The sequence below is a fragment of the Mizuhopecten yessoensis genome, unplaced genomic scaffold, assembly GCF_002113885.1.
Source record: "Mizuhopecten yessoensis strain PY_sf001 unplaced genomic scaffold, ASM211388v2 scaffold7461, whole genome shotgun sequence".
In the NCBI taxonomy this organism is placed as follows: domain Eukaryota; kingdom Metazoa; phylum Mollusca; class Bivalvia; order Pectinida; family Pectinidae; genus Mizuhopecten; species Mizuhopecten yessoensis.
Window position 1 is genome coordinate 262469 of NW_018407059.1, and position 12689 is coordinate 275157.

General features: G+C 34.0%; 1 protein-coding gene across 1 annotated transcript; it reads right to left on the reverse strand.

Annotated features, from left to right (window-relative positions):
• Positions 1-256: 256 nt before the first annotated feature.
• Positions 257-12410, reverse strand: LOC110453569 (anti-sigma-I factor RsgI6-like). Its single transcript, XM_021502546.1, has 13 exons — positions 12169-12410; positions 11227-11369; positions 10631-10726; positions 10106-10262; positions 8792-8837; positions 7195-7353; positions 6140-6195; positions 4936-5073; positions 4371-4542; positions 2816-2923; positions 1754-1969; positions 717-921; positions 257-372 (listed from the first exon to the last, which is right to left on the reverse strand). Exons 1-13 carry the CDS (start codon positions 12387-12389, stop codon positions 338-340), a joined length of 1752 nt encoding a protein of 583 aa, XP_021358221.1. The 5' UTR covers positions 12390-12410; the 3' UTR covers positions 257-337.
• Between the last annotated feature and the right edge of the window lie 279 nt (positions 12411-12689).

A 12689-nucleotide genomic window follows, 5' to 3' on the forward strand; every position in this document is an offset into this window, starting at 1 on the left:
TGGGTTCGGTTTTGTAGTAAGAATACCTGGGAAACAGTGTCAGATATTGCCAGCAATACATGTACACCGACGACGATGACGCTGAGTATAACGACGTTTGACGACGGACACAAAAAATTCTTTGTAGCGCTTTGTTTGTGGCGACACGAAAGGGCACATAATAGGCGTTTGTACTAATTAAGTAACAGCTTAAACAACTTGTTTCTATTTTTTCCTTTCTCGAAAAACAAAAAATAAAAACCAGCATAAATCATTTAATAACCCACATATTTATTTTGCAAAAAAAACTTATTACAGTTTATACAAAAGAAGGGATACTGTCTGACTGTCGATACTTCTAGTGTATGTTTGTGGAGGTATGAACCGAATGACCTAAAGACAAAAAGTTAAAACATATTTATGTTAAAAAATCATAAATAATCCAGATCAAATTCAACCATAAATTTTAAATTATGCAATTTTGGATTGGTAGACTTTACTATTTTTGTCAGCTATTGAATTAAAACACAATTCAAATGCAGTAGTTTTACTAGTTTGTAAAGTTATGCGAAAAACTGTGATATAAAAATATCTGTCAATATATGAAAATACATCTTTGTTTGTCTTTTACTTATCTTTCAACAAGATTGTTTAAGCCATGTCAGGAAGCGTTCAGTTATGAAATAAATCCATTTCCACCAGCTATGATATGTTATTAAAGTCAACACAACTCTCACCTGATCCACTGACAGTGACGGTCAATGTTTTGGCAGTATCACCCACGGTGAAGGTTTTTGTTTCCAACACATGGCCATTCTGCTTTATTGTCATCTGATAGTTTCCTTTAAATGCCCGTATGTTGTGGTTAGCTAAAGACTGTGACACGTTCGTCCGCCATGTCTGTCTCAACAGCTGACTGACCTTTTCACCCGCAGCGTTTGGCTGTAAAAAACACAAGGAGAAACTAATTAAAACAGTTCTTCCTTCAAAAGCATAATTAGAAAGATTGGAATTATTACAACACTCATATCACAGTAAGCGAAACCAGAAATATCTATTTCGTTCACAACACAGTGAAAACTGATTGGAATTATTTGTTTTGCTTAAGAATACAATCAATAAGACTGAAATTCGTTCTTTGCTTTATTACACTGACAAATGACTCATGTTCATAAGTAGGGAAAAATATAATAGTTTTACAAATGTAGCAGTCGGCCTTGAAACGTTGCGATACGTTTAATACGTACATTGTTTGTAAATAAAGTAAAACTTTGATATTGCGCATTTCCAAACTGATTCATCTTCAAAAAAAACCACCGAAATTAATTTGAAAAAAAAAAATGTTTTGTTCAAAAACACCACCGAAGAAGATTGAAATGACTTTTTTGTTAAAAAAAAATCCCTTCAGATAATCATAATAATGTCTTTCTGTTAATAAACACTTTTGGAGAAATTAAAAAATTGTACTTAATTCAACAATCTCACAATGCTCATAATCTATGGCGAATTTATTTATTTCTTTTTTGTCTTTTGTTTAATTGCCAGTTTAAAACTCTATATTGTAATAATTGTTATATTTTCAATTATCACTTTGATGCTTTTTTAGAGAAATGCATTTCACTACGAGCTTAGAGATATATTTCAAACATTGTTAAAGTAAACATTTTTTTGTCAAAAAAAATTTGATGAAATATTAAAATTTATAGTAAAACTTTACTAAATGTAATAACAATTGAAATTAAAGTGTAAAGATAACAAAACAAATATCACTTACATGGCACTGCGGACCGATAGCAAGAGCGCATTGTTTGCATTGCATGGCCTCCTGACAAAAGCCCCATAAAATGATACCCTCAACGGCGGGATGACTAAAGTACAGAGTAAGCAGGTCCTCAAACGTCTGAGCCTTAGTATCAGCATTAGAATCACCAACAGACAGTTCAGTTATCCATATTGGGAGATTAGCCTCTGCTGATTTATCCAGACGATACTAGGGTGGACATAATTTAAACACAGCAGTGTTGAAAATATATGTACTTGTTTATATATATTATTATATTTCATTTTCATAATACTTAATCTGGCATTTTTACATTTACTATCGCCTTCTTGTGTAATGCCTATATAGAGTATGCTGTGTATTTATATTCGTGTAATTGGATTCGCCTTCATTACGGAGAGAGAAAAAGGAAACTGAATTAAGGCAAACATATCCCAGTATTGATAGTGTCAGTGTCATAACAAAACTGAAAAATACTATTCAAAAGTATAACAATAGTGGCACTGATACTGGCAAGGTATGTCTGATTGTTACGATGAGATAAAAGTTCGATTTTTTCGATCCAGGAAAAAAAAATACACAGAAAATCTGATCTTTATCCAAACCATCTGATTAAGAAATCACCAATGATATTAATAGACAGGTCAATAATGATTTGAAAAATAAAACATTATTAAACTAGTATTCATAGACAAAAGATAAGAGTAAAACGTTCAAAATTACAGGCAGTCGATAGTAGTATGAAGAAACTTATCATAAAATATATAAACTTTATTGTTTTTACAATAATTATGAAAGAAGTCATTTCAACATATGTAAATCACTCTTTTTGGCACGGATGGTAGCGCGCAAGATGTCTGGTTGCAGGAGGAAACCGGAGTACCAAGAGAAAACCCACGTGGTCGGGCAGTGACCCATACCTTTTCACGTCCGATCTTGTAATAGAACCTCGGCTGCCACTGCGCCACCCGACAACCAAACACGTGGTACATATTTTAATTAATTTGAGCTGTTTTAGAGAAATTGATCAGCGATATATCAATATAGCTTTCTTACCTTAACGGTAGTCATATCGTCATGTCCGTAATTAAAATGGCTTTGTTCCCCAATGCCATAAATTGGAATTCCAGCATCACGGAAAATTCGGCCTTGTTCCTTCAATGACTTTTGTTGCCGTTTGAATATACAAAAAAAAACACCAATATTATTTCAACAATTATCATCATCAAATATTGGTTAGAATAAACACTCGGATAATTCATGAAACAAAAAGCAAATCATATATATTGTCAGAAATGTATTTGCAATTGCTCTTCGTAAAGTAATAACTGAAAACACGAATTAAGGAAAGCACCTTTACTTTAAAAAAAGACACAATTTTTAAAGTAAAGTGTGGTCAATGATCAAGCATAAAAAGTATTCATTTTTGCTTTATGGACTGTTATATCGAGATGGACACAGTGCTATTAAGCTATGCCTGTGATCAAGACCAGCAGCTTTATAGTGATCATATGACCCCTGATCAATTTCTAGACTGATAACTTTTTGATCTTAAAGGGAATATAGCGATAATCAATATTACTCTACCAAATCTGAAACATGAATTTCCGAATAAGGACGCCTATGGAAACTCATTGGAAAGGGGGAATATCCAAATCGCGATTTTCCATGATAATGATAATGGAAGCTTTGGTATGAAGACTATAGATGTATTGCAGACACAGTGATATCAAGTGATCAAACCCTAATGGTTTATTGTTGTAGATTGATGTGTGATTGGCATATTGTAAATCTTTACTGAGATATAATACAAATTATTATTGAACAACATATTTTATCCCACAAAAATAACGGAGACAGTATATGTGCCCAAGAACGTTGGGCATTTCATATATCGTTTTTGGTAAACGTAATGATTTCCTGCCTAACCTGTAGTTGTATTTAGACTGTCCCTATACTCATATATCTTATTACTGATAACGTTGTTATAAAATCGTCATTGACACTTTTATTTGTGGTTTGAAGATATTATGCTAGAGACATAAGAAACATTGGATGACACTAAACACATGTGTTACTCACATCCGTAGACTAGTTGACGTATCTTTGCAGTCATACTACAGCCTGTTTTGATGTGGTATTTACGGTATTTTTTTAGGTAAAGCGGTACATTAGGACTATTGACAGTGAGAGGTGACTCATTATAAGCTTCAAAATGATATATGCTAATTGTATGAAACGCAAATTTACAACATACTTGATAAATAGGCGAAACATACTCAAATCATTGTGTTTTCAAAAATATGTGGGTATGTCCGAGGATATAAGAGTTATGCAAGGATGTTTGTGGAATCCCTGCAGTTCTAGATAAAGAAACCAGTCGTTTTCCAAACAATCCTTTTCTGCTAAGGCTATGCATCATTATATGAAAGAAAGGAATTCGTCAGTTTATCTAAACAAAACGCCTCGAGGTGCAACATGTGTCCTGATTTTTTCCGTAGACTGAATTACTAGAGGTTAAATCATTCTCCAGATTGAGTTTTATAACGGTACAAATTTATATGTAATTTGTAGTCGTATTACAGCGTGCGTGACATAATGTGTTACTTACAGTCGTATAGCGGCCTGAACTGAGGGCGTTGTAGTCATTAAGGAAAAGCTTGACCCCGGGTTCAGCACTATGGAGCCACTGGAACATCTCCATTGTAACATTTGGGTGGCCAGTTTTCTTCTCAAAATAGTCGCCATGGAGATTCTCATTGTTGACATCCCAATGGGCTAATCTGAATCACAAACATAAATAATCTTATATTTGTGTTTGTGTTTTATATATAAAATGGTGAGACGTTTGGCAAACCTATTGAATATTCGAAAACCATAAAAGCAAATCTGTATTTTAAGCAGATTTCAAACTGATGTAAGTAATCAGCTGTATGTATTGAGTAACGGATTTAATGTATTTCTTGTTCTTTAAGAAACCATAAGTATGCCTTTATTACTGTTGGCAGAAATATCACTTTTTGAGATAAATAAGCAGTTATTTGAACAGTCAATACACAGTGTTGGAATACAAAGGAAAGATATTTTGAGTGAATGTTTACATAATAAACTGCTGTTCAATTTGTTTTAATCTTTTCACTTTATATAAACAATTTTACTAAACAAAAACAACTCACTTTCCTCTGGTGTGTGATATCATGTCGTTGAGGTGGGTGTGCATGGCCTGTAACACTTGCTGGTCAGACAGGTGATCGAGCCAGGCCGGGTAGTGTCCATTTACACCCCAATACATGTTGTGTCCTCGTACAGTCATTCTGATAAAACATCATTGCCGTCAGTGAAATAATTAATATGTTAACTCGCATATTTTTTAAACGTCAATGCTAAAAAATATCAGAGGCCTAGGTATTATCAAAACATGTTTTACAGTGTGTATCCGATGCATGTTAATTTTGTTTTACTGTAGGTCCTGTAAACAAATATGTCGTTATGAGACATCTCTGTTCACGATATGAAACCACTCAGGGATTTTTCAAACTAGTGACACCAAACAAGCAAAAAACACATACTGGCACCATAACATAAGCATTCCCACTCGTTTATACTATACTGACAACGGACCAACCAGTTCTTACAGACATCAATTTAAAACTGGACGTCAAGCTTAGGGCAGTAGGTTGGTTTGTCTCGATCAGGATACAAAATATATAACCTTTCTTGGTTTAGCGAACGCTCAACATTAATTGTTGTAGCCGTAGGGTGTTAGTTAGCGACGATAAGTTGAACATTAGAGACAAAAATAAAGAATCAGCAGAGTTGAGACGGGTGCATCAGTCTCAATTTGCTCTCTTTCGTGCCCAGAAGCAGAGGACGCAGAAGAAATTTCTTAACCTTTCACCACTGTAGACCATAATGGACTCTTCCAGATCAATGCATGGTAAAGTTTACTAACGTTACATAGGGTTGAAAGGGTAACTGCTGCCTGTTAAACACTCCATAAAATGATTCGTTGCACCGGTAGTTTCTCCACGGTTTTATTCTGAAAATATTTCTGTTTTCCTGGAGAATAAACAGAATTGTAGTCATTTTGTTTCGATGGAAGAGGCACAACTCTTTCATGTCATATCATCTCATATTTGAGATACAAATAAGCATACAAAATGGGGTAATGGCTATTTCATTCTATTGACATAACCTACGGAATTGAAGATGAAAAGTGTGGTTTACAGCCATCTAATTTTTCTTTAGCCAAATATTTACAAAAGAATATATTCTATAACTTTGTAAATCTTAATATACCTTAATAAACCTTGCTATTTGTTTCAAAATATGTATGTAAGTATATACGATGTTCTTGTGCATGCTTGTATGTAGACTCACCCTTTTGCAAGCAATTCATTCAAAGCACTCATACCGTGGTCAAAATTTGCATGGCCCTGTAACAATACATTAAAATTGAAATTTACATTTTAATAACAAATAATATTTTCTTAATGTTGACTTCATGTGCCATTCACAAAATTGTCATTATTATAGTATCATTTTTAATTGAACATTGATGTTTTGAGCATTCAAGAGAACCCTAAAAGTAGTGTTTGACGCGGTATGCTACATATTATTCAATTCTTTAGTGAATGTTAGAATTTCAGTGTTTCATTTTGAATGAAACCAAACAAATCATGTAAATCAAAAGTTCATTTTCAAATGTTTTTAATTTGAAAGAGTCACTAGCACATTTCTGTAATACACGATTTCGAATCTGCGATTGCCAAACAAAAGTGATTAATCATTGTGTGTAGATTTTATTTTTATCATATCTTGCAGTTGCAGCAACATTTCCGTTGTAAATGTCTGTTTGAGTGAGAAGTAAACATGTACAGCACTACGCTGTCGGCCGACACCCAAATGTCAGTAATGAGTCTGAGTTCACACATGACGCATTTCAACGCAGTTGGATTTAAATAAAACTGAACAGGCTCATGAAAGCATGCATGCATTGAGAGGGTGCTGCAGGGAGAATTGTAAACCGCAGAAAGTACGATATCAATAGGTTTAACAGTAAAATAGATAACTCATTTATAACGACTTGTTTGGAAGATGCTTTTGATTCAGAATAAATGTTTGTATTTGTATTCCAAATAGGCTAAGCGAGTAAAGCGAGAATTCCATTCTCTCCTCGGCTGGAAGGACATTTTTGTTAGCTAAACATTTACCGACGGCTGCCGCTAAAATGTACGGTTGCACAGTTAAGGATTTCTTCATTACTGGTAACAAAAACCGCCATGAAAACATTGTCTCTTGTCAATTTCTAGACATGAATTGTTCATAAGGAGCATCAAACTTCATATTATCATGAAGAATTTTGTTACAGGATTATCAAGAAAATACTTCACTAAATTGGCCTTTTCATTTAATAGTAAAGAATAAGAATATACCTGTGTGTATTCCATCAGTCGCCACTTAAAGGCGTTGGCAACTGTAGCCCACTCAAAATTATCATACAAGTACTTCTGGTAGCCAGTCGCTGAATGGTCAATAACAAGATCGAACCGGACGGCGGCCCCAAATGCGAAAGCACTGGTTTGTTGATGAAGCTGCAAAAACATGTACAATTATAGCGACGTCCTTGTTTCATTTCTTTGTTATAAGATCCTCTTTAAAAGATTTGTGTCCAAAATGATACTCTCAAATTGAAGGCATAGATATATTTGCAGTAGATTTTTTCTATAAATAGTACCGATGTACACATGCGATATTGTTAGGTTCCATATTTTGTGGAATGTTTACTGGACGCATAATTATCAAAATGTACAGCTAATGCCTAATTACAAGCGCCTTTCAAGCTAGTCGTCAATTATATTTACTATTTATGTATTAGCTGTTTGAGCTGTCCTTTCATTTTGAATTCGTTTAAACAGCTTTGTCACATAGAGTTGATACGACTCATTACCTTATAAGGATCGTCGTTTTTAATGCAATATATATTGAATATCGTCTTCAATGAACAGGTGCATAGTCTATATATTCTTTTCTTGTCTATCCTTCCCTATACTACACGTATTACTACAACTTCGGAACGTCTTGTCTTAGTTCTTTTTTTTTTAATTATAATATACAAATATTTTCTTACTTTATCAGTCGGGTACAATAATAACGTTACTCAAACGGAATTGGATTAGACAGCAAAAGATAACTGGTATTATGTTTTATAAAACAAATGACCGTGAGGATATTCACTTTTTATTCAACATAACTACATAATCTGTCGCGAATTTTTAATCCGGCAGGACAGAAGGGTTACCATGAGGAATGCGTGTTGTTATTAAAATGTGGTGATTTGGCCTGGAGACGAAAGGTGAATTTAGCGATTGAAATTGAAAGTGCAGCCTGAAAATGTTGCGTTTGTGAAGAATCCGGGAGTTAACGTTTTTGTGGAATAAAGATTTATTTGCGTTTATGTGTTGTTTGTATGTGTGTCATGTGTCGGAATAGCTACCTCAGCTAATGATATCGGCAGACATTGTTTATGTGACGTCAATGATATACTTAGTCGGTCAAAACGACGTCATTTAGTCACGATGTCACGAACATGTTCTCCATATTACTACACCAATGGTGATTATGTGAGAATTATGATCAGATATCTATCTATTTTGTTTGGTAAGGTTACATAGTGGCAATGCAGAGAAAATGGAAATCTAGATATATATATTGATATTGTTGTATAAGAAAAGAAACCATATATAATATTTATTATTTCATTACACTTTCACCTTTCCTTTTGCTATTTGCTCGATCATTTTGTTACGTTTCCATGTATGAATTGCCGATGTTCTGGTAAAATATTGATCCTATATAAATTCCCAGGCTAAATTATTAATTTATACATGTCTTGTTATACTATTGACTGTAGCAAAAACCAGCAGTTTATCACAAATGTTTTTAACGTTTAAAGGTAAGATTTGTTTCTTATTTATAATGACTCCCATATGCAATAAAAAGTATTTAGCAATGTAGTCATATGATACATACCTCGAAAGTGACACCGTTCAGGTGCACGTTCTGGTGATTGACTACTCTGTCACGCAAAAGAGGAAAACAATTTAGAATAAGAAATAATGTAAAGCACAGATACAGGCGCTAAAACGAGTCATGTTGTGCTTTTTAAAACAAACGATATCGTCAACGAGTGACACTTTCTGTTGTTATTTATTCCGTTTTTCTTTCTTCGTACACAGACAAAATTTATAACAAATACACAAACATATCTAATTGTGTTAAGTTAGGAATGTATAATTTAAGAAATTGTAATTCTGGGATTATGTTTTCAGAATAGATAAATAGAAATAAACTTTATTTATTTTACAACAATTACGAAACAAGTTATTTCAACTTATATCAATCACTCTTGTTGGCCCGGATGTTAGCGCGTGGGGGATCTTAGTGTGGGAGGAAAGCGGAGTACCCAGAGAAAACCCACGTGGTCGGGCAGGTGACCCGAACCTTTTCACATCCGATCGGGGAATCGAACCCCGGCCGCCTTGATGAAAGGCACGTGTGCTATCCACTGCACCACCAGACCACCCAGATTGGTATTTAATAATAGTCTTTCCATTATTATTGCATGTCTTTGTTTGTCATCTTCAAAGTTTTAAAACAAAACTTCTGTTCAACATCATTGTTATTATAGCAACAAAAGAATACATATTGGAGCATTTTTTTTTTGTATATAGAAGCATTATAAGCATTTTATGACTAAACCAAGTAAAAGTCAACATTTTTGTCAGTTTATGTCAAAAAGTCGCTATGCTTAAATAAAAAATGTTTTTGCGGAAGGTTATTGCAATCATTCAAAGTATTTACTACACTTATTAATTAGCGCAAGAGAACAATAAGCTAATAAAGTGTATAGAGTAAATTACAAATGAAACTCTTAATACAACGAAGATGAACCTAGACAAACACATGTGATTGTTCCTAAACAATTTGGTAATTGATACTGTATGTCAACAATGTACATTTATAACAATGCATCATAATACAGTTTCGTCCATATGGGACTTATTGGTAATACTAGGGGCAGAAACGGTGAAACAAAACAAGACCTAGACTCCTGTTCAAACAGAAGGGGAGGTGCATACAACCCTTTTTATTAGACCAATTTCAAAATTAAGTCGAGTATTTGTTAATTGCAAATAAATAATCAATAAATTATGTTTATTATGAATCCTGTCACAACTAAAAATATTAATTGTAGCCATCAAGATTAAAGCAAATCTAGGAGACTTTTCATTTTCAAATGACATTTCATTTGAGACAGTCTCTTGAAAAACAAACTTATCTTACTTAAGGTGAACATCTGCTTTACGTAAGTGCTCGATCCTTGTCTGAGCCTCGGATTTCCAGTTGTTATTTGGGATCAGTTCCTTAAAACTTGCCCCGTCGACGAGATAGTTCACACCAGGCTCAGTAATTTGTAAATAGATGGTTGTTTTGTCCATATCTAAAGAAAACATATAAATATTGTAAATGCAAAATGATGCGAACACTTGGGCATTGCCAAATGCATTTGATATACTCCCAATTTTAATACGATACAGATATTCTTATTATTTTTTTATATTTCAAACCTCAACTTACAATATCCTTTAAGAACTATTGTACTTCAATAGGAAGCTATGCAATACAAACGTTTTATATGTTGCAAAATTATTGGGGATTGTTGGCAGTACAATTTCAAATCAAGTTCCATACAACAATTTCAGGTTTTTAACTTAATTCTTAACCCACCGTGTCCATTTTGTCCATGTTTATGGAACAAATCAGACTGTTTGTTCATAAATCAGGTTATGCTCAAACATATTATTTTACCTGCAGGTATTATCTGGTCAAATCCAATCTCGACCCATTGTGTTGTTTGTTGTACATAAGGACTTTCTCCACAGGTAACGAACTTGCTGTGGCCATCTGTAATGTCGTAAAGTTGTATAGACATTAGGTATGGCATCATATTAATTGAAGATAAATATAGTATACTGGTGGTATTGTTTGTGCATGCACATCTGCATTTTTGAAACGAGACATTTTCTTTTTGAGTTTATCATGTTTAGAAATAAACCACCAATACATGTCTTGTCAAAATTTAAGTATGGGTACGAAAACAAGTATCTGCCAGGGTTTGTTTGTTTGTGTTTTACGGCCTTTTAACAGTTATGGTCATGTAGGGACGTACCAGGTCGGCTGAATTACAGTAGAAAATGGAATATTGAACACTTTAATGTAAATAATAAATTGTGATTATATAAAAAGTTATTATACACAGCCATGCCCCTTAACGAAATTTCGTGGAAAAAAATATTTTGAAGTACTTTCCATACATGCACATCAGAGGAAAAGCTGTTTCCTATGACTAAATATATCTCTCTAACTTATCCAAGACCTTGTTCCTAATGTAAGCGTCTACTTACTGCTAGATGACATGACCTGCATCATTAGCTCCACATTATGGTAGGGTTGAGTGTGGCTCAGTAGTTTGATGAACGCTTTAAAAGCGTAACGATGACCGGCCTTGACGTTTACCGTCTGAGAAAGACCAGCCCAATTATGAGATCTGTGAAACATGAAACCAATACAACGGTGTGTGGAATAAATTCCATGATTCAGCTGTTCCATTATTCCTTATTCATAACTATTCATAACTCTATTTGAATGTACATCGAGATAACGAAAATATCAATCTCTACTACAGCCCCATTGCTTGCTTCATCAGATAGCTATATTCATTATTCGAATCACAAAAAAAGGATTGACACTAGGAAAATACAAAAACACAGATTGGCAACTGATACTTTTTCCACCGTTAGTGTCAACGCTTTTATGTATTTTGTAATAGAAAAGTAGAAATAGGTATTCTAACAAAATACTGTATACGGTATATGTATGAGATGATGATGATGGTGATGATGATGATAATGATGATGATGATGATGATGATGATGATGATGATGATGATGATGATGATGATGATGAGGTAATGACATCACAATGTATGTGAGTGAGTGGACGTTTTTGTTGTTGTTGTTATATGTATCAATAAAACCTGTGGAAAAATTAAAAAAAAAAAATTAAAAATTTTATTGTATACGTGAAAATTTTCGCCCAGTCAAAATTTCGCCCTTCGCCAGTAAAACCCATATTCGCCCAGTTTTAAAATCGCCCCTTACATTAAATTATGTATAAAAATTAGTTTACTTATTTACGCTGTATTTATGATAAATCCGTTTTCAATACAAAGAGCGAAAACGGCAAAAATTTGAATGCATCAAAACATTCACGGTATACATTCTCTGGTTTACCTAGAGTGATAATACACTGTGGAATTCAAGCTCTGGATGTAATGCTATACATACCTGTGTGTTACCATTGCGCTTCCGTGACCATGGTAGCTATCGGAACTCTGAGACAGATGACAGCCATGACAGAACCAGCTGTTTGCACCAAAGCTATTTTCAAAATCTGGATTATTGAGAAGCTCTGATGCTGCATCAGTTCTACCTAATAACGATACGGCTAGAAGGAACACCAACATGATGGCACCGCTGGTACAATGGATAGTGACAAGGTTGTACATATTTAGCGGCGGAATTATACAGCAATTCCTTATCTACTGACACCTGATCGACCTGTCCAAGATAAGTCGTCACCATTATGTAAACTATGGAGAAATGAAGTACAAGTATAGAACATTGATTATACTGACTTCATTATCATCATGACTGACCTTAGTTTCAAAGCCAGAAATACAATCCGTAGCTGGTTTTAAAGAGAAATGAAATATTCGTCATTAACGCAAACTAGTTACAATCCTTTACAAACGATCTCACATGCTTCAAAAACGATCTCACATGCTTAATCAACGATCTCACATGCT

Coding starts and splice junctions, on each gene's coding strand:
- LOC110453569 (XM_021502546.1), bottom strand. CDS start 12,389: ATGTACAACCTTGTCACTATCCATTGTACCAGCGGTGCCATCATGTTG. Junction 6,196..7,194: donor GACTGATGGAATACACACAG/GTATATTCTTAT, acceptor GTATTGTTACAG/GGCCATGCAAATTTTGACCA. Junction 373..716: donor CGTCACTGTCAGTGGATCAG/GTGAGAGTTGTG, acceptor TTTTGTCTTTAG/GTCATTCGGTTCATACCTCC.